General features: G+C 46.8%; 1 protein-coding gene and 1 long non-coding RNA gene across 2 annotated transcripts in view; both read left to right on the forward strand.

Moving 5' to 3' along the window:
* The window catches only part of LOC119454643 (nuclear pore complex protein Nup155), a 176445-nt gene extending 171739 nt beyond the window's left edge, over nucleotides 1–4706 (forward strand). The window contains exon 9 of the mRNA XM_037716517.2: nucleotides 4221–4706. Coding sequence (XP_037572445.2) covers nucleotides 4221–4691 — 471 coding nt within the window. The 3' untranslated portion in view covers nucleotides 4692–4706. The remainder of the gene's footprint in view (nucleotides 1–4220) is intronic.
* An 8634-nt stretch (nucleotides 4707–13340) lies between these two features.
* LOC125945255 (uncharacterized) lies at nucleotides 13341–18281 on the forward strand. The gene is made up of 2 exons (XR_007466743.1): nucleotides 13341–14282; nucleotides 15038–18281. It is a non-coding gene; the product is annotated as an uncharacterized LOC125945255 (long non-coding RNA).
* The last annotated feature ends 4731 nt before the right edge of the window (nucleotides 18282–23012 follow it).

A 23012-nucleotide genomic window follows, 5' to 3' on the forward strand; every position in this document is an offset into this window, starting at 1 on the left:
TGCGGTCATCGAGTGTGATGTATTCATGTTTGCTTGTGCATGCAGGCACCAGGCTTGTTAATTCAATTAGTAAGCGAATGTGTCCAAGCTTATGCAGCATATAAAACTACCATCCTTATTCAGTATAGCTCTCTACTAATTTTGTTATTGCAATGGATGCTTCGCCTTTCGGGCGAAATTGCAACTTTTTAGCACATGCTTTTTTTTTGGCAATGTTTTTGGTGCTGTTTCCTTTAAGTTCAATGATGTACCAACCAGCCCAATTCATTGCGCTCCTGGTGCTGTGGTGATTTACGGTGCTGTCAACATGCACTGGTCACTTCAGTACTCATCAATGCTGTGCTTTCACCCGCCGTGGTTGCTCAGTGGCTATGGTGTTGGGCTGCTGAGCACGAGGTCGCGGGATCGAATCCCGGCCACGGCGGCCGCATTTCGATGGGGGCGAAATGCGAAAACACCCGTGTACTTAGATTTAGGTGCACGCTAAAGAACCCCAGGTGGTCCAAATTAGAGAAACGAGATGGCGCTCACGGCGGCGCGTCATACCTCTCCTCAGCGACCGCGCACGAATACGAAACCATTACCGATTCTACCTTGCTTCTGTGCGATTAGCTGTCGGAAATGCAACTGAGTTTTCACTAATACACTGTGCTCCAATCATGCTAGATTGAATAATGTAGATTGAAGACGTGTGCAGTAGTTGGCTGCAAAAATAGTGACTGTTATGTTAAGGAATAGAATGAATCTGTGTGGCGAAGTTCGCGGACCGCTGCTGCAACTGTCCGAACGTGTTACCGGCACTTCGTGATGTACGGCTTTCCTCGAGGATACAGAAATTTGCTCATCCACCAGCCTTGTATCGCTAACCTTTAAAGAAAGGGCTTCATCCCCAGAACGTCGGCAACACTGAGTACCACTCGTTAAACAATGACAAAGGGAGTAGTGCCGCTTCCTGTCATAGTAAGTTTCGCGCACGTTATCTATACACATCTGTCCAAATGGCAGGAAAACTTACGCCCACTCTATCGCCGACGTATCAATAATAAGTGAATGGACGCACACTTGAATATATGCGCACTGTATACACACAATAAATGACGGACTACACCTATGGCGCATCAATGGTCGAAGCTGAATGTTTCGTGACGGTCCACAAGAGTAAGCAAGTTACTAGCTGTAATATATATTTTCTACAAGGTATTACAATGTACAAAATAGCTACGTTTCAAGCCTTGTGCGCAGCAAGAACAAATCTATCGGATTCGGAACTGAGCACACCCGCGAGCGATTAGGCAGAAAATAATCAGATGGTGGCCGCACCGAGGAACTTCACTGAGTCAGAAACTGACAAGCCACTGCTTCAAAATATTGCCGAATAAAGAACAAAGAGCAAAACACACTAATCCTGACTGAATTCATAATCGCAAAGCTTGGAATGCATATTTAGCCCCGCTTTTAGAAGAAGCACCATATAAACTGCCTGCGCCGTTTGGACATAGCTCAATCAGCTCCGAAAGAGCTTTTGCATGTTCTCTCAAGCTGTGATCAAAGCTTTGTGTCGTCCACCTAGTCACCGTCTATGATATCTCCGAAAACAGAGGTTTTCTAAGCCGCGCCAGCGTCATACACTTCCATTGTAAACAAGGAGGCAACGGAGGCAGTTGAGGCAAGCAACGGACGCGTCACCACGTGATCAAATATGGCAGTGCCCACGGGATCGCCGCGAAAAGGGTCAATATCAGTTCGAAACCAGCCAAGCAGTGCATGGAGCTTATATGAAAGACGTAAAGGCCATGAAATGAATAGGTTGAGGACAAATATTTTGATGAATCTGTCATTCAAGAACCTTGTTTACATTTTTCTACATACGCAACGGCCAGGAAGAAACCTCAATGACGCTATCCCTCGTTGCAATCGATTGCGCAGGAGCAGCTGTAATTCGTCGTGTATTGTAATTACACCGAGATAATACTCGCAGCAGTGAGTACAAATAAAAAGTGGGAGTTCTGCAAAGTATATATTAGAAATGCGAAGATAGAATGGAATATACAAATGCAAAGATACAACTCGCTAAAGGGCAAAAAAAGAGTCGCTGGAAACAAAGTTCACTGCGTGTATACACAAAACCTCGCAGAAAGATATTTAAAAATACGTATGAGTCTCCAATAAATCTACGTATTTAAGCAAACGTCAGTGTATATAATGCGTCAAATACGACAAATAAACATGTTGCTCAGTCACAGATAGTAAACTTTGAGCACAAAAAGACAGATGATCCTGGCAAAAACATAACTATGATCGCAGAAATCCTACTTGGGCCATGCAGCGGTCGCGACAGTGCCATGTGGGTAGAATAATAGAGGAATAATGCATAAATCAGTACGAAAATGTCTAATTTAACTGCGTGCACAACGCCAACAATTATTCTGCATCCAAAATTAAAGGAGGGTATTCCTTCGTTTCAAAAAAGAAATAAAAGCAGGTAGCTGAAAAGGAAAGAAAAGGACAAACGAAGGCCACAGATGATGCGGCAAGTTGAACTACCCAATATCCGAGTGTTTTTGGCGAACGCCGCGTGGGCCGGGTATTCAATGAGCAAGGTCGGTCAAAATTGGTTATTGGTATCCTCGCAATTTTTGTATTCGCGTGATAATTGTGATCATGATGCTAACTGCTAGAATAAACGGCGAAAATTTTTGAGGTTTTAAAAGTTAATTAAGAACTTATGCACCTGAAGGAACAGCACTTTTACTTGCATTGATTTTTGTTGCTTCGCTATCTAAAGGACAAACTTCTCTCAGCGGGAAAGTTGAGCGAAACGGTCACGTTGATGCCGACGTCTCTGTAGGTGTATAGAAGCGCCAGCCTAACCATGCGTTCCACAGACATTGTAGATAGAGCGCAAGTAGTTTTTTAGTAAACTCTTGTTAAAAAAATATTCTCTCTGCGCTGGCAGTGGTCACTGGAAGGGTGACTAGAAGCTGCAGCAGTATTTACACATTTACATAGAACCTGCTGTCGCAGTGAGAGATGGGCATCTATTCCGGTGCTAAAACCTAAAATACTCCCTTGATGTCGTTGGCATACTTGTTTAGGTACCTTGCAGGAACAGTAGGCTGTTCGATTCCAGCGATGTCCGTCGTTTCGTCAGGAAGTATGGAGAAGCAGCCGGCTTTTGAATCTAAGCTTTCTTTGATAATGTCACCACAAATTTCTATAATTTGGTTTTGTGCGTCTGGGCTTAAATACGAGGCAATACTGGGGCCACTTTCCAAATGGTTCTTCAGATATGTATCTCCACAATCAGCTCACATGCGAAGAAGCACTCTGAAAATGCCTGTATTTTCAGCAGGGGCATTGCTTAAATTGATAGGGCCCCTGTCCCTGTGGCCCCGGAGAGCCAGACCTTGTCGCCCGCAAAAAAAAAAAGAAAAAAAATCCTCAATAATAGGTCGTTCACTTTCTTCTGTTTTCTCATATTATACTTTGCCTGCCCTGGTCCAGCTGATCAATCACATTGGGCACGCTTCCTGAAAATGTTTGGAGAAAATTATCAGCTGCTAGCTGACAGTCACGGTGATATTTAGTATTTTCGTGTGTGTGGGAGATCGCGAGCGCGCGCTTCCATTTATGGAACGGCTTGGACACGAGCGTTCCAGTGTGCGCATGTTGGCCCAAGTTTATAAGAACATTAACCCCATAAATTTCTAGAATTGAAAATCTTTTAAAGCATGCCTTTGGAAATGTCAGCGCACCTTTCGCGTCAAAAGTTTATGAGAACTTTATACCCATAAAGTTTCGTAATTGAAATCCATGCGCTCCGTATATTCCGCGGCCGCTGCGAGATGCCGCAACGCGCCTGCTCGCTATCGAAAAGCCGTTGAAAGTTTGTGCTCGGATGGGGCTCTTTGCGTTACGTGACTCCAGGTGCAAGGGCATTGTCACAAAATCCAGCCCGAGTTCGCGATGTTCGTGCCGAATTGTCTTTTCGAGCGTGAAAAGGACATTGTAGACAACATCCAGAATGATTGCCGGCGTCGGTGGTAGTTTTCGTCGGCGGTGCATGCCAGCACGAAAAAATTTCGGGAGGGGCTGAAGCCCCATCAGCCCCCCCCTGGCTACGCGCCTGTCCCCCACTATGGCGTGCCTCATAATCAGAACTGGTTTTGGCACGTAAAACCCCATAATATTATTATTATATTATAATGCTGTGCTTTCAGGTGATTCGAGACATGCTGTCTGAGCTGCGTGCTACCAGCGGAGCCGATGTCTCCTCTTACGAGGCCATGCTCGGTCTGGCCCTGCGGTCAGATGACGAGACGTTTCATGCCTCGCTGTACGACTGGCTCTGTGAGAGTGGTCAGTCCGCACGCCTGTTGGACGTGCGCAGCCCATTCCTGGAGGCCTACCTGCAACGCCGGTGTGATGCGGCCGACCTGCTGTGGAAGTACCACGAGCGGGTGGGCAACTATGGTGCAGCTGCACGCATCCTCGCCAAACTGGCCGACCGACCGGGTGCCGATGCGACCCTGGCTAGGCGCCTCGAGTACCTGGCGCGAGCTATCGTCTGCGTCAAGAGTACCCACTTTCAGGTGCGTGTGTGTGTCCTGGCACAGCCGCATTTGGTGGCAGCGTGCAAGGCTTTCACGTCATCGACATTGGCTTGGCTGCATCATTGTGACAGAACTTGAAGCAAGTAAGGCCATTGTAGCACCATAGTATTTTAGCTGAGGTTTGTATCTCTGCCTGTATGCACTGCTGGTGCGCTTCACCAATGGAGAGGCTCCCAGATTCCCAAGTCCTGTTTGTAGACAGCTTTTGTGGACCTGCACTTGAGGGATGGCGTGTAGTGAGGACAACGAAGCTGTTACGTGCAATGTTTGGTCATCTTATTTACATATGTTTACGTCATACCCTCAGCGCCTCATGGGGGCAAAAAAAATTGCAAAGCATACTGAGCACGAGAAACATGAACACAAATTGTATACTACATATAACATGAGCGAACATCTTCACAATCAATCAAGACAGGTGAGCATACTCTAGTGCTTTAGCAAAATATATACATCATTAAACTTACAATAAACTCGCCAATATAACAAGAAAATGTAGATTATTGCTAAACAAAGCTTACAGTGTAATCTCGTTAAACCGTACCTGACGGGGACGCGAAGAAAGTACATGCTAAGCGGCACTACGGCTTACCCGAAAGTAAGAAATATGCAGTTACCTGCCTGTGGAATGAAACGCGTTTCGCAAGAAAACCAAAAAACTTCTTTATTTTGCGGAAACAGGTCGCAAAAAATCCGTCACTTTCGTTTGCCGCTTCGGCGGCCCCGCAGCGACAACTGCAGTTTCGAAGCTGTCCAAGTGGAAGGCCAATGTGTCCATTAACCCTCTTTTTTCGCCGAACAGCCGCATCACATCTAGAGCTCGCGCTGCTTCTCCAACGAACGGACACAGCACATCTTCCAGCTCGGCGTTGTCGTCATCCTCACCGTCGCTTGCGCTGCGTAATTTGGTACTAAGCGAGTTTACGATGTCACTGTCGGACAAATCTTCACAAGTTTCGACGTCATTATCGACGTCGCAAAACGGCACTCTGGCGCCGCCACCTTGTCACTCCAAAACTTCTGCAAGCAGCGCCTCGCAGTCGCTGTCGTCAGCCGCTTCTTCATCTGCATCCACTTCGCTTGGATTGATTTCTTGGGCGGACACTGCGGGCACGACAAACTGTGCACGCGCGAAACAGTTCTTCACAGTTGCGGCTTTTACTTGCTGCCACGAATACGCCAGCAAATGTATTGCGCCCAGCATGTCGATGCTGTAAGTTTTCCCACTTTCCATTGCAAGAAGCATCCTGCTCAGCATGTTTTTTCGGTACAAGTGTTTAACAGACCGAATTATCCCTTGGTCCAAGGGCTGTGAAAGTGCGGTTGTGTTTGCTGCCAGGAACTCCAGCTTCACGGCAGAAAGGTTCTCTAGTTCCACGTGAGCTGGTGCATTATCTATGACCATAACAATTTTTCTTTCGAGAGCGGTAAAGTGACGGTCCACTAGGCGCACGTGCTCTTCAAACAGCTTCGAGGTCATCCAGGCTTTGGTATTGTTACGATAGAACACGCCTGACGGAAGTCGGCCACCCTTAACCCTTTGAGGGTCGAATTCTTTTGCCAAATGCGACCCCCCAGGGTCGATTTTCTTTATTGCTGATTTAAATTCTTCGAAAGAATCTATTTTGAAAAAATATGGTCGTAATTTTTTTAAAATGACAGTGAAGTGAGGAAAAAATCGTTTGTCTTCTAAAATACACAATGTCTATTCGTGAATAAGAAGATAAGCGCGCTGAAAAATGGTTGTGTGCACGTCCGGAAACCGAAACAAGTGAGAAGCCTTCGTCTTATCGCCAACAAGGGGCTATAGAGTTTTTGTGGTCTCCAAAAAAGGAACCGCAAAAACGGCAGCATCGTTTGTGTATATAGGCGGCTGCCTGGGAACAGGTGTAATCGCGCCGCGGTGGGCGATAAACGATAGAGTAACAAGCGGTCACCCTCTGAGAGATTTGAAACCAGATAGCCATCAGTTTAGTGCAACAAGCGGGATCCGTCGCAGGAGAAAACCGTTGCCGCGCGCGCGCTCGGATGTGCAAGCGAGAGCTGACGCGCCTTTGCCATAAAAAAAAAAAAAAAGAAAAGAAAAAAAACGGAGAGCCATTGGCGCAAGTAAAAATTCCACGTCTTCCCGTCGAGTGGCAGCACATACCAAGCGAAAGAAATGATAGAAAGAAGAGCGGTGTTCTGTGGAAGAGCGCACTTGCCGCCGCCGCGCGCGCGCGCCGGGATGCACGAGCGGTAGCTGACGCGCCATTGCCATAAAAAAAAAAAAAAGGCAGTGGCGCAAGTAAAAATTCCACTGTGTTCCCTGCCAAGTGGCGCACATACCAATGCGCAGATACTAATCGAAAGAATCGTGCACTTCGCCGCCGCTGCGCCAGCGCTGCGCCCGGCTCTCGGGACGCCCGAAGGTATCGATAGCCGACGCGCCGTTTGCAAACACAAAAAAAAACGGAGTAGGCCATTGGCGCAAGTAAAAAATTCCACGTGTGTTTCCGTCGCGTGGCAGCACATGCCAAGCAAAAGAAATGATCGAACGAGGCGCGCTTTTAAATGTACAAGCGATACCGTACATGTACGCCATGACCATTTTGATGGTGTTCGGCGGAGGGTCGTACATGTACGATATTGACCCTGAAAGGGTGAAGTCTGCTTATCATTATAACCGATAGAACAGTAAATGTGGACTGCACCCTATACTTTTCTGTGACAGGATCCGGCTCTATATCTTAGGAGTGCTGTTTTAGTTGTGCACGAGTTTTCTTTACAGATGCATGTTCTGTGTATTGCAGGTGTTCACGCTGCCAAGCTTGAAGCCATTTGGCAAGCTAAAACTGACGGCACACGAGGGGAGCTCGGCTGCGCAAGTCTGCCATAGCAACGTTCCCGAGCCGTAGCGACCCTGCTCGCGTTGAGTACTGCCTGGCGGTGCTCTCGAACTTGGGCGAGGTGGCACTTCACTCGCTTCCTGACCTGCGCCGCCAGATTCTCGAGGGATGCCTGCGCCGCGAGGACTTAAGTGAGTGAGAGAGTGCACCAAGTGTGTGTGACAATTTCGCAGCATAGCTGTTCTCTGCTCTCGCTCGTGAGCCGTGCCACAAAAACTAGCGACTTGGCAAAACCTCTGGAGTGCGCCACTACCTGCATGGTAATTGTCCCGCCATCGCGTGTGCGTCATGCGGTAGACCAATGGCTGTGGTGTTTTGCTGCTGACTCAAGGTTTCTGGTTCAATTCCAGCCACGGTAGTCGCATTTTTGATGGTGGTGGAATGAAAAACGCTTGTGTACCGCGGCATTTGGTCACATTAAAGGGGCCCTGAACCACTTTTTATCGAAGTGGAGAAATGCATTTGAAGTGAAAATGGCTATTCTGAAATACTTTGTCCGCAAAAAGTACTTCAATGTGTTCAGCAGAAACGGAGTTATTGGCAAGCAAACGCAGGCCTCCGCTGTGCTCCCGTTTCTTCACTTGCCTTGCACTGCAAAGGCTATGGCAAAATGGGGCGTGCCCACTACACTCAGCCTTCTAAATGTCACCGTGGAATGCATTTCAAATTTCATTTTTGATGTTAACGTAGACTTCCGATTTGGGGCCTATGGCATGCTAAACTGAAAGCCAAACGCGTTATCCTCAGAGAGTCGCAGTGCACTTAGGCCAGTGGATTTGTGGCAGCACCTTGTGGTGGCCGCGGTATCTACGCTACATAGCCAACTGCAGCTACCAATAGCAGCTGCGTGTGTGAATGCCGCTTTACGACGAAATAAAGTGTCCAGAAAAGAGTGAAGAACATGCTTTTGTTGAAAAGAGAGCGTTGAGAGAAAGGTGACTTCACTCTCCGCTTGCAAGCTACATGCATAGGACAGCATAACTTGGCTGAGATGTCATAGCAGCGTATGCTACCCACAGACTATGTTATTTCAACAAGCCCAAATGGTGGCTCTGGGCCCCTTTAACAAAACCCAGGTGGTCAGAATTAAACCGGATTCTCCCATTACGGGTGTGGTGTGCCTTTTAATGAGGTCGGGGTTTTGGCACCTGAAACCCCAGAATTAAAAAAAAAAAGATTTTTAAGCTGAACCTTGAAGACGGGAAAAGTCATGAGCCTATGGGGAAGGCAAATGTGAGGGGACGCAAAAGGAGTCGATTGTCTCCGCATGGTTGTTTAAATACTTCCTTGACACGTTCATTGTAAAGCACAAAAAGCAGCACTGAAGAATTGTAGTTCGAGAGCATTTCCAATATTGCCATTGGCACTAAGCTGGTTTATGTGGTATGTTAAGCAGTGTCACCATTGTAAACATGGTCTCGAAAGGGCGAATGGAGACTTTCCAACGAGGACCAAAAGTAATAGAAGTGAACATACTCAGTCATCTTGTAAAAAATTCATCTAAGCTACAGTGAGCAAGAGAAGTGCATTTATCACATCACATAAATGAGATTGAACCGCATTATAGCGGAGCCGCATTTGACATGGAAATGCCTTCATTATGTCCTATATTTGTCGGAAGCGTATACTTGTCACATGCTCATCAGCCAAAGATATTCTAGATTTACCTCGCTATATCCGATAATTTAATATCATGTTTTTTTAGCGAGGTTTGACTGCACATTGTTTTAAAGAACACCAAAGCTGAAGCTCAATGCCACTGTCAAGAGTGGAAGCTGTCCCATAGCCATGTATGAAGCTATACGCAAGGTTACCACATCAAGAAGATAATCCAGTAGCAAGTAATGGCAGCAAGCCATGCAAGCAAGTCGTTCCAATGAAACAAAATAACAGGGATGAGGAAACAAACGTGTGCCCCAGGACATGCTTCAATAAGACATGTTCCTTTGTACTTATTTGTACTGGTTCAGCTTACATTTACGAATGAATGAAAGAGCCATCACCAAAGTAGACGATCTCACTACGTTCCTTGTGTTTTGACAGGAGTTAGAACTAGCCATCACCAAAGTAGACGATCGCTACTTCCCTGTTTTTTGACAGTAGTTACACCAACGTTCGGGTTTGTCGTAATTGTGCTGATAGATGTCTTCCAAACTGCACAAGCAGAAGTACCGGGACATTGTAATCATGTGTATGACGTATCTGCTTATGTCCTGTCCTTTGCATTGTTTTTTTTTTTTTTTTACCTCCTTCGTCATGAAGCAGCCCCCAATTCGGCACACTTCCGCAACATTATTTTTGAACACCAGAACGGTTCCGTAACCAGCCACACTAGCAAGCGTGGTTACAACTAAATGTGTGCATATTTATTATCCTTGTCTTCTTTCTTTGTTGCTTTGCTATATGTAACTAAGATTTCTTTTTTAACCTTACCGTGACCCAGTGGCATCTGCAGCCTTGTGTCACCAAGGACGGCGAAGGCTTCTACCTGAGCTCGCCGTGCGAGTTCGAACGCTTCTCCCGGTCTGCCAGCGGCTCGTGGCCCCCCACTGCAAGTGGACCTGCCCCGAAGGTGCGCGGGCCCCAGCCGCCACAGCCCCAGGAACCCCAGTGGCAAGGAGGAAGAGCAGCACAGAAAAAGCGCCTGCAGCGTCAGCGCCGAGGGAGGGGAACAGAAGGAAGCCGATGATGGAGGCCGCAACACCAGTGAAGCCAAGCCTGCGGAAACAATAGAGTCTGCAGAGAAGAAGCCCGAGTTGTCCTCCTCTGCTGCCACATCCCCGACATCACCAAAGGAGGAGTTGTCAGAAGGCGGCGACGATGACAAAGGCGGTCTAGACTCCCACCAGACAGGTTTGTGCATGCTTTTACAGTGGTAGTCATTGCAGGCTCTTCCTAGGCTAGAAATGGGGTAACAGGTGCTATGTTGAATCAAAATCAGCAGACGTAATTCCACAGCACAAGATTCACGAAGATTCATCATGCGATCAATGTGAGGTCATCGGGGCTTACTGCTTCAATGATAGTCGAATCTCGATAATTCGAACTTAAAGGGGCCCAAAATTTGTTCGAATTAAAAGAAGTTCGAATTAAAGGAAGGACTTGTTCTTGAAGTATTCATGCACCATAGCACGATGCATGAACGGTGCGAGTCGTGAAATATCGCGTCGCGCAAGAACACAGCGAGCGAGGATCACGAATTTGTCTACACCAGCCCACACTTGCTTCCCGATAACGGTAGAAAACGGAACTTTAGGGAGTGGACTACGCTGGCGCCAGGCCGGCAGGACTGGCCCGGTGTGCAGACGTGCGTGCGCGGAGACCGTCGAAGGTTTGGGTGTTATGGGGGAGTTGCCAGGAGGGGCGGGAGGGAAGCAGGAACATTACTGCCACCGAAATCGGTGGAGTTGCCAAGGCCAGACTACCTCTGCCACTGCTTCCCTCTGCATGCTCGTGCGCTTTCAAATGCGTAAGCATTGCTTACCCAACGAGAAAACTGGAGCTCGTCCGTCCGTCTGTCCCTCGCATAAGATGATCGCTTTCAAGATAGAGTTCACAGCGGCAAGTGACTTTACCTTCGTGCAGCCTGTCGCTTCAATGCAAACGAGGTGGCGAGAACACCACGCGTGGAGCTGTCAGCATGTCATGAAGTCGTTGCCACTGTTCATAATCATGTTGATGTGCTCCCTTCTGTTGCAGTGTCCTTGTTGTATTCAGGGTCCGTCTTGTCATACAGAATCGGATATGGTGCTCTGTCTCCAAAAACCTTTCTATTGGGACGTCTCGGTTTAGACTCGTTATTGTAAAAAAAAAAAAAAAAAAAAGCAAACCATGACAATCAAAACAAGCGCAAACGAGACCAAAACAAGTGCGAGCGAAAGCTGACGCGAGCAGACAATAGGGTGAGAAACAAGCGGTCCAGCTGAACCAGACGCGAGTACGAATAGAGCGGTCGGGCGGGTCCGCATGACACCAGTTGCCCGTGTGTACGTCTGGGCCGCTGTCATGGGTCTCCTCTGCTCACGGCTCGCTTGCCGCTGCGGCGAGCCACCAAAATTGGCTCGAGACCGCGGCACCCGTTTTTCCGCTAGTGTGGCTGGGGCATTACGGCGCGACGCAGAAACGGCAAGCATGCCCTTTGAGAGAGAGTGAAATTTCCGCCAACATTCTTTTTTCTCCCATGGTGCTCCCCCCCCCAATCGCGCGCGGCGTTGAGGGGGTTCCCTAAGCTTTTTCTCTATGGCGGGGTCAGAGCAATGCTGGTCGGAGGCGCTGCCGCGTGATTTGGCATGCTGATGAGAGCATTATCGGAGCACGGCATGTTCACAATACCGGGCGTTTCGCCCATAGGAATATGCATAACTTTGACGGGACCACACCGTCAGTTCGAATTAACGAGATTAAACTGTAGAAACAAGCAGAAATGTAATAAGGACGAGTACATGGAAGGACACGGGACAGATGGCTTCCTGTGGCCTTCCTCGTTCCTGTTGTTTTTTGCGCTCGTTTCTATTGCCCAAATTCGTGCCAACTCGCCTAACACCACAGATTGCTATGTGTTTGCTACAAAATGCTGTTGCCAATGACGACAGGCCGACACGCCCGTCGCAACATTGACGTTATTACTGCACTCCGCGAGTCTCTCACCACGCCAACCATCCGCGCACACGCTGCAGCACAGTTCATGCCACCCACGTTTTCCTTCCTCTCTCGCCGCCACCCTCGTGCCACCTGGTCCTTCCCCTGACAAGGACCAGGTGGCAACTACAGTCAACCGCTCACGTGGCCTCCAAGAACCGTGCCTTGCCTCGCCTCATCTGTAGCTCTCGGTCCGCTTACACCGCCACTCTCCTCACAATGCATTACGGTTTGATGAGATGCCAGGGCTGCAGGTTTGCACAGGAAGCAGGTGTCTTATATGGCAAAGCCAGAGAAGGCATCGATTTTCTTAGCAATGAAATGGTGCTGTTGCTTGTCACTGTTGCAGAGACATAGTGCACGCCTTGTTTCTCCCCAGCAACGACAGACTGCCTCACAAAGACAAATTTTTTTTTTTCCCCCTGTAGTGGCAGCATAAAACATGTACTACAGTCAACATCCAATTTTATGGACTCTCTAGGGGCCGCGAAAATGCCGAAAAATCGGGCAGTCCGAAAAAATGAATGCATGCCTTTTACTGCCCCCAAGGGCTGAAACCGCCACAGGCACGTCCGAAGTAGCTCCAAAGGCCTGCTAGTACGCTTATTAGGTGTATCGGTGCTCGTACTGTTGTAGGAGACTGCGGGTGCACGCGTGTATAATTAAGGAATACATACAGTGGCCCGTGACAATTGTCCCTTGCCACTCTCGTATGCTTCACCACGTAACACTGCAGTATCGAGGTGAAGCTGACTTTCGGGAACCGTCATTGTGCAACGCGTCGTGCTTTCCGAGCTTCGAAGTCATTGGCGAGGGTTACAAAGGCGAACTTGGCTCGGCGCCATTGCTAACAGTGGCGAATTGTTTCGATGAAAAACACGACACCAAACAGCAAGAAGCTTGGTAGAGAACGTTGAAGCAGGTAGGCCTAACGTTGCCGTGGTGGTGGCTACGGCTGTCAGCGGATCTGCGTGCGAGAGCGCCGATTCGAGGCAGCGAGATAAACAATATGGCGGTGGTGGTGGCTTTGATTATTGCCGTTTCAGACCTGCGGTCATAGCAAAAAGTCTGGAAAATTGGATGGCGAAGGTTTTCAGTATCCGAAATTTCAGGCGTTCTTATAAATTGACTCTATGGGTTACGTGGCAGTGCCGCAAAGGCGTCCAAATTATCGGGCGTCCGGAAAATAGGTCGTTGACTGTGTAAGATGTGGAGACGCGTGCAGTGCTACAGGTCGTGTGCTTGATGCTGCCCAAGTGAATGTTTCACTTCGTTTTCACCGCAAAATGAGCTTAAAGTGCGTCGTGTATGAGCTGCCCTGGCTGACGTGGTAGCGGACTTTGTCACTGGGAGTTCTACCCGGCTTCAGCCCGATGCGGGATCACACACATAGCACCCGAACGCCGGAATTCACGAAAGTTTTTGTATAAAATGTTTATTTTATTTATCAATTACCTATATATATCGAACTTTCTTGTTATCCCCTTCAGATTCGATATATCTGGGTTCGACTATACAACGGAATGTCACGAATTCATTGGTTTCAGGTGAAAAAAAAGCTCCTGATTATAGTGTATGCACAGAAATTCTTTTGTTAAAAAAGATAATTTCCAGACCTTCATATGCTAGAACTGAGTTGTAATTCCTGCTGGCATACTAATTTGATGCTTCCTTTAATGAGAGTAGACCGTACTGAATATCTTGATTTCTATGTACATAAGTTTACTAATAGCGCGCTACATTCTTGTTATGCAATGCTAGGAGATTCCCGAGCATGTGCAGCAACCGTGTTTTCTTGCCTAAATTTGTAAGCAATAAATTTTGTGAAACTTTTTCTTGATTCAATTCGATATTTGATTCGAAGTTTACTATTCGGTATTCACACACCCCTAATTAACACTCATCTCCCTCTTTGGGATGTTCTCCAACCCAGTGGCATCAGCAGCCTGGTGATCACCAAGAACGAGTCCAACTTCACCACCACCACGAGCACAGTGGGCGACCTGAAGTCCCTCGAACTGGACGATTTGCTGCCTGCCGACCACGAGGTACTGGCTGACAAGCTGCGCTCCGAGTGCAAGATTGAGGTGGTTCGCGAGAAGCGGACTGTCGTCGTCGTTCGGGAGGAGACGCTCGTTAATGGGTAAGCCTCGCTAATGGAAACTGCTGTCCATTTGTCCTTTTCCTGTTCTTTCTGCCTCTAACTACGTACTGACCATATGTGTAGTTGTATATAGGGTGCCCCACGTAACTTGAGCCAAGGTTTTAAAAATATACAAATGCCACGTAGCAGGAAAATCCAAGGTAAAGTTGTTTGCCATCACTTGGAAATGCTTAGATTACTTTTTACATTCCGCCATATTACGTAATTAGTCTTAATTAATCAACTTCTCAAATATTATGATTAGATGAAAAGTTCCAATCAGAAAATTGTAGAGCAATATGAAAAACTCCTGATGCAGCTTTCTGTTGCTCATGCGTGCTTCATAAAAGTGTTTTTTCCAAGCATGAAAGAAACCCGCAAATACACAAGAAATTTTCGCACAACCGGCTAGGACTGAGTATCAGGAGAGCATTCGTGGTCATGACCAGCACTGCATGTCCGTACGTCCCGACTTGACAACAGACGAAGGAATTTGTGAACTGTTCACAAATACTGAAATGGGAGAAAATGGTGACAAAGTATCAGCATTTATGTAGCATGAAATGCCCACTGAACTGACACACAAAAAAAAAAACCTGGTAAGGGCTGTTTAGCAGTCAGAAAAAAACTTCGCAGTCGAAGGGTTGAAAGTGCCAGCATTGCTTACTCTTATCTGTTATTAAAGCTCATTGTAATCCATGCTCATCTCTAATTTCTTGCTCTCCTTCTTCCTCCTTTTTTTTTTTTCGAAACAGGGGCTCCCCTACAAATTGAACCAGCCTTCATCAGCTAGCACCCGCCGCTTGGAACTGTATCGTTTTTCACACCATGCGCATTTGTTTTCATTTATTTTGTTTTTCTTCCTCTCCACATAATTGTTTTCACATTGCAGCTAGTTCCTCTTAGCAACAGGCGTTTCTTTTTATTTAATTTCCCTGTTAGTTGTTGGTCTCCACGTTTTTAGCCATTGTTTTTCTTGTGCGTATTTTTTTTTTTTTTCGGTTTAAGGAACAAAGCACAGTCCCACCACCCACACACACATTAATGCATGTTAGCTTGTGGCTGTGCACCCCTAGCATGTGGGTGCGCACATCCAGCATCGTAGAAGAGGAGGAATAAGTGCGAGAGAGAACAGGAGTGAGGGGCAGCTGCGTTGTACAGTTTTGGCTACAAAAGTTCGCGGGACATGGGATTCGCTAAAAAAGCCAAGTTATTGCGAAGTCTGGGCAAATTGCCTCGTGCCTAAACGCCGCAGAAATCTGCGTTGGCTACGGAAACTCGTGACCCGTAAACTTTCTTGGCCGACTGTACGTCTTTGCGTTTTCATCCTCCTCGCAAGGGAAGGATCAGAAGGAACGCGTCTGTTTTTATGTGTTTACTTTGCCGATAGATTATACGTCCTTCCCCCACACTTTTCTAGGCACATGCATCGCCGCTACATGACCGAAAGAGGGGGAGAATAGATCTTTCCTTGTTCTTACAGTCTGCGAAATGCACAATGTGCTTTTTTTGTCGTCGGCGGCAAGGAGTATACTGGTGACTTCGCTGGTCGGCTGAATTTGTGTAGTGGTGCTTGGATAGGGTCTTGGATATTCGGAGGCTCCGAAGGAACGGCGGACTTTAGGAGCACTGGCAGAACCACCATTCGGATCAGCGATAGGCCTTGGCTTCGCACGAAGGAACATGTACTTTTTTTATTATGAATGCGGGGAGTAGACGAGGCAATCCGTTATATCCTCTGCTTTTTCCCCAGGGTAGACAGCCAGGGCTGTTTTACCCTTGTTGATGCTGCGCTGGCAGAAACAATATCGGTGAAATAGTGTAACGTGGGAAGAGGAACGTGAACGGCACTGCTGTTTCACATTTTGCCCCGCTGGGATTGCCAGGATACTCGAACCACGTCGCCTTGATTTGATTGACACCTGTCAGTATTGCATCATTCCAAGTTTGGCGGTCGATACTGCAAGCACCACAAGTGCCTTTACCTCGGCACAATTGCAGCAGCTCTCTGTGTTCTTGTCATGCTCTAGCGTGACAGGCACGAGTCTCATCGATGCAAAAAGGTTCTTGCTTCGCTTTTCTCGAAGCCACCTTTGTTGAGGCATTGTCGACGCGGGAAGAGATTTCGGAGTAGCTTTTCCCGCCTTGTATAACTTGGTTACTGTGGGCACAGCCCACTACCCTGCTTGTAACTACTGGCAGGGGTAAAAGAAATGTAAGCCAGACATTTTAAATGGCAGGCAGTGAAATAAGGTAGTGGCTGAGGTAGGTAAGATATTAAGTGGTGGTCGATTTTAACCTCCAGAACAGCACTCTTCTTCCGCCAACAGAATTTTTAATGACCTGCACTGGGGGGTTATCTAGCCTGCCTTGACCAGTCTCCTCTTGTTCTTTAGTTCGAACGGTGTCATTTGCATTTCATTTTTTTTTGCAGTAGTGCCTGTAACTGTCATTCTCTTTGGTTGACGTGTTGGAGAAAACGCCGCAATCTTATGTTTAACCACGCGTCGTCAAGAGACGTTGGCACTACATTGAGACAGGTATGTGCTATGCATTGAGGCCACAGAGCGAGGCTGTGCAAGGTGTTGCACATATTGGGGCTACAGTTATCGCTTCCTCTTTTACCTTTATTTATTTGTGGGCCTCGTTTTTCTCGTTTCTCTGATGTAAGGCATACCTTTGCTTCGTCGGCATTTGCGAAAGAGATGAGAGATTTCTGTGTGAACTGGGGTATGTTGCAGCTTGCTGAATGCCGTCTGCTTTTGTTCTGAGTGCTTTTATTTTTTTGCATTTGCACAGACGCAATTAAAGCTGCAACATGCACGCTATGCTGCTAGTAGGGCAAGCAGCCCACATTTTAATTTTTCTCTATGGCCACGCCTAGTGCAACCACACTCGTGTCAACTTATACTATATTATATACTAGAAGGACCACATATTGCACTTTATTAGGTGCGTCGCCCTGTAGGGGCTGCTCATGGCACGTGTCTTTCTCTGGCCTTGTTTACACTCTCCCGTGTGCATTCCTTGATTTCTACTCAAAGCGACGGCGAAAAGATTTCGTACGGTCGTACTTCTTTCTCACCGCAAGCACAGGGGGCAACTGTACTTCGTCTTGCCAATTCCGTGCAGCGAAGCCCAAGGCTATAATGGCTTGTGTCAGCCACTTGGTATAATGGAAGCCGAATTGTGTGTTCCTATAAAGGGAAATGGAAGAAGGCTGGCCTATTGCGCAATATGATGGCACTTCCGTTCAGTCTTAGTAGCGCAATGGCTGCTCAAGTAGGAGCCCTTCATCTGGTTTTCTTTTCTGGTTGGTTGACACAACCCCTAATGTTCGCTACACTGCGTGGACTTAGCGAGACGCAGAGCACAGGATGTGCATTCTTCACTTTTTTTTTTTCCGCCCCCTGTCTCTCATCATCGGAAACGCTTCTTGTTTTTACTCTTTTTTTTGTATAGGGGGGGTCAGGGGACAATGGACAAATCATCTCATAATCAAAAAGTGCCATTTTTCAGCCTTCCAAATAAGAGAAAAAAAAAGGTGAAATGGGGAGAGGAAAAAGGAGCACTTCCTGGCAGTTTTTTTTTTTTTTACCTGGATTTTTTTTATGAGCAAGTGGCGGTGTTTGCATTTTTTTTAAGAAAAGGTCTATACATACTATATATATATATTAACGTATTTAAGGCTTTTTTTTATTTCCTTGTCCTATGTTTATCGTGCTCGTCGCCACAGGTCTTTTTCGCATGTTTATACAGGGCAGCTCTTTTGCTGCATGCGTGTGTGTTATGAGGGCAGCAGCAGTTCATATGAGAATCCTTCTACAATACGCCTCGAATTATGCCACGGAAATGCCCATATTGGTGATGGTGGTACCTACAACTGCTATACTGAAACATGGTGTTTTTTTTTTTTAGGCTGTAAGACTTTTTCAAGCTGTCTTTTTTTTTTTTTTTTTACCGGGCCATTTTCGAAATAAAATGTTTGAAAATTGTAAAGGTTGTCATTTTATTTGCAGGCCTAACTTGATGGGTCCTGCACAAAAGCATAATTGTGGAGTCAGCTTTAGCCAGATTGTTCAACCAAAACTTTTTCGTTCTGGTTTAGCAAAAGCAGTTCTGTTAAGTTCACTTTGGAGCAAATAAAGGTTAAAACCAGTTTGAACCGATTCATGTTTGTTTGCATTTCTGAACAAGTACAGGAAAATGGCACAAACGTATTTTGTAGAAAAGCTTTAATGTTCTCCTGGCCTGAAATTTCCTGAATGAATATGTATAGAGCAAAACTACCACTGAATATCTAATAGAATATTTTCTTGCTTCTAAAGCAACATGAACAATAAAGTTTGCGCAATGCCCGTTTGGTTCACCTTGCTTCCGTGGCGCCACCATGTTTGGTTGCTTGGTGACACTGGCCTCGGCTGAGGTAAAGTGAACTTGTGTAACCCTGGTGCTATTCTGGATAGACTCCGGCCGCTAAAAGCACCGTGCATGTCCTCGCTGTATTGGAGCAGCTGATCGCTGCTCTTTACATAATTACCTTGTTTGGCACCTGTGCTGCTCACGCAGGAGAAGCCCATACACAAGCTTCTTTGCGGCGAGTTTTTGTGAACTTTCAATTGTATTCGTGACTCTGTCCATGCTTTGGAAGGTAGATGACACTTTTGAAGGACCTTTTTGGACTTTGTTGATAGCCATGAGGATGCTGAACTAGAGCACTGCACGGGCCGATTTTCGCGGCCCGGGCCCGAGCCCAATCAAAACTTTTATGGCGAGGCCCGGCCCGGCCCGCCACCCCTTTACCTTAAGCCCGAGCCCGACTCGAAACCGGCCCGAACCTGGCCCGAGACCGAGAAATACATGTTTTTCAGAGTTGAGAAGCCCGAGAATAACTCGCAGAAAGCCCGAGCCCGGCCCGGGCCCAGGTCAAAAAGCACATGCCGTGCCCGGGCCAGGCCCGAGCCCGTGAAAAAACTCCTCTACCCGGCTTTCGGGTAAGCCCGAGCCCGTACAGTGCTCTATGCTGAACTTGCCTTTACCGTTGTACATCCTTCTTCTATGTCATCATCACCCCTCATCCAGCCTTTATGTCCCCGTTCCCCCTCGCCCTGTGCAGAGTAGCAGGCTAGAGCATGCTAGCTCAGGCCGACCTCTCTGCCTTCAAATAAATTATCTCTCTCTGGACATCATCAAATTCTTCAAATGGCAGCATCTTGAGGCCATCGCAGCCATCTGAACCAATTGGAGCTGACAAAAAAAAATTAAATTATGGCGTTTTACGTGCCAAAACCACGATCTGATTATGAGGCACTCCGGAAATTTGGACCACCAGGGGTTCTTTAACGTGCACCTAAATCTAAGTACACGGGTGTTTTCACATGTACTTAGATTTAGGTGCACGTTGAAGCTAGTTCGACAACATCGCAAAACTTGACTATCTTCTCTGGGCACACTGCCATGTTTGGAATGGCAGTTCCGGTGCAGCGCAGCAAGCCAGTGTTACGACGTTTGTCGGCGGCAATGATTGCTTGAATGGCACGAAATCTCGACCACAGCTTCACAAGACATGCAGTTGTTGTATATCCACCCTTCCAAGCTCATTACGACTTGTTGAAATGGTGCGAGTGCTGCAGTACAGTGTGCAGTGCTACAAATTGTTTTCCCCGACACAGTGGAAAGTACTTTCAGCTGCCATACTAAAGGGTAACGAGAAAATGGATTTTACATGTATAATAAAAATAAAAAATTCTACAATACCAAAGACGCCATACCACTAGAGGTGGCTTGATAAGCCAGAAAAGGCGCAAGAAGGAATGTTGGGTAGCAATGCCGCACCAGAGGTGCTATTCTGGACATTTACAAATTATGTAATGGTGGCATTTTCACCTAATCAGCGAGGCCGTAGCAGCCCTCTGGGCCAATCAGAGCTGACCACATTGCAAATTTGACATTTCTGACATTGCAAATTTGCCCAGACGCATCACTGAGAGATCGCCGTCTGAGGTGTAACACCAGAAAGCAAGCCGACATCTTCCATCTCCTGTGGAAGTGCACAGTCATTATCTGGCACTGACGCGAGATAATGAGCAGGCTACCTGCAATCACTCTTCCCACAAGTTTCCAGCAATGGACAAGGCCTCCAGGGGAGCCACAGCCGAGCGAGAGAATCGTTGACTCTCCTGGAGTACCTCTGGAAGACTTATTTGTGTGCGCAATTTTAGCTATTCCCGGTCGCGTGTCTCTATTTGCACCCAAGCCCAGTGCTCGAGTGCTGGTGCCGCTCGCACGTACCATGTTTCTAGGTACTTTCTTTCACCGAGGGCCGAGGCGCTAAGCCACACGCTCCCTAGATCAGTCTAGGTATTTGGTTTTACGCCCCTAGGGACTAGGAACACGCTCTGTGCCTGGGTGCGCCTGTTTCCACAACAAATCTGTGCAGGGGCTGGGCTTCGCCTCGACGTATCAACATATTCTTTTTTTTTTTTTTTTCGATGAAGACAACGCTCGAATGCAATCATATGGTTCGCATGAATGCATGCTCTGGAAGCGTGGCTGTATGGCCTAGTGGTTATGACGCTCGCTTCGAGACTGAGGGTACACGAATTCGAATCCTGCCTTGGTAAGAAACTTTATTTTCTTTCTTGGTATCACCATTTTCATTTTTTTTTTCTCTGTTTGGCGGCGGGGTCAGTTGTGCCGCGGTGGTCGTTGGGGTGTTGCGGAGCACAGCGTCGCAACACCCCAAATACAAAATACTGCTCCAGTCAGGTGGACTGCTCCCTGATAGTGAGATTGTATTTGATCATCAAAATAGTGATGCGTTTATTTACGAATACCATCGATCCCTTAACAGCAGCCACAGTAGTGCCTAGTCACCACCAGCCCAGCGTGTTCTTCGTTCCAATGATGGCAAAGCTCAAGTCTCTGAAGCCAATGTTAGGGACAAACGCATACAATCTAGGGAGCGTGTGGCTTAGTGCCTCGGCCCTCGGCAAAAGAAAGTACCTAGAAACATTTGTTGACGTATGCGTTAAGAGTGATGATCGAGACATCATTGAGGTTTTATAGTCTCGTTCGTAACCTTGTCGGGACCAGGGCTGGTATTTTGTAGCAATGCCTTTAAAGTAATAATGCCTTTTCGCGCTTATCACGCTTTGTCAGTGGTCAGAGCGACGGCCCGCTCGCGTTATCAACGTTGATATCGGGAGCGGACCGTCACTGACCACTGACAAAGCGCGAAAAGGCATTATTACTTTAAAGGCATCGCTACAAAATACCGGCCCAGGTGCTGATTTGCCATTAAGGTCGTGGAGAGCTGCTCGGATCTCTGACTAAACGCATCGCTGTTTTGATGATCCAAATATAATCTCACTATCGGGGAGGGAGCAGTCCATCTGACTGGAGCAGTATGTTCTTATTTGGGGTGTTGCAATGACCGCCGCTTCGCGACGGCGCCCGGCACCACGGCTTCCGCCGCAGCACCGGGGCACAACTGACTGCGCCGCCAAACAGAGAGGAAAAACAGAAAATGGTGATACCAAGAAAAAAAATGCCAAGGCGGGATTCGAACCCGCGTACCCCCGATCTCAAAGCGGGCGTCGTAACCAGTAGGCCATACAGCAGCTTTTTTTTTTTTAAACATGGTATTTATTAATAACAATGAATGAAATGTTGTATGCACAGGAACTATTTACAATAATATCAGCAGAAGTAATCACGTCAATGAGCAGTCCATATAAAGAGAACGTCGCACACAGCAACACCGTCCATCGCAACAAAAACTTGAAAGGTGAAGTTAAACACCTAATCAAAAGTGGATACCAATCCGGCTGACATTCTTCTTGGTCGTAAATGTCTAAGTGCATGATCATCTGAGCAAAATGCGATTTTGAGGAAATTGTTCTTTCTGCATTTCGATCTTGCATAGGCTATGCAGGCCTATCAGTAAAAACATATCGAATGGAACATCATCGCACGAAGCAACAAGATATAGGATACTGTGAGAATTTAGATCAAAATATTTTTCCAAATTTCTATGGATGACATCCCAAAATAAAAAGGCACCTTTACAAACAAAACAGTGTTAAATGGTTTCAGGCAAGCCACAAAGGTGACAGTTAATTGACGAAACGAGAATATTCTTTTTCTGAAGCCATGTTTTAAAGGGCAAGGTTTCAGTGTGTAATTTGTAAAAAAAAATGTTTTTGTAGAAGGGGGAACTGGCATTTTGTGCACTCTTTGCAAGCACATCACGTCCTGGTAATGTGATGCATACGGATTGATAAAACGGCGGTGGGAACAACATCGATATTAAATCTTTGTAAAGATGCTTTCGTTACACATTGAACAAATAACCTTTAGAAAAACGAACAGTCAGAAAATAAATAGAAAAATAAACCTCCATAGACAAGGTCTAGAAATTAAATTTGAGGACACCACCAATTCTGGCAGGACATGAACCAGGTTAACCTACAAGAAAGCTCGTAATACGGGAAGAGAGCTATCCCGAAAAAAGAGAAAGCACGAGACTAACTGTCACACATACAAATGCACCAACCCTAACCCTCCAGCACTCACTGGCTGAAAAATGTCGCGGTCGCGTCTCATAGGTTCAAAACTGGAAGACCATATGAACGTTGAAAAAATCCTGTGCAAACGTTGAATCTAAAGCCTTGCACAGTGAAGAACCTGAAAGACTTAGAAAACTTTGGTTGCCAAAAACATGTTGCA

Source organism: Dermacentor silvarum, chromosome 5 (genome assembly GCF_013339745.2).
Source record: "Dermacentor silvarum isolate Dsil-2018 chromosome 5, BIME_Dsil_1.4, whole genome shotgun sequence".
NCBI classification, from domain to species: Eukaryota; Metazoa; Arthropoda; class Arachnida; order Ixodida; family Ixodidae; genus Dermacentor; species Dermacentor silvarum.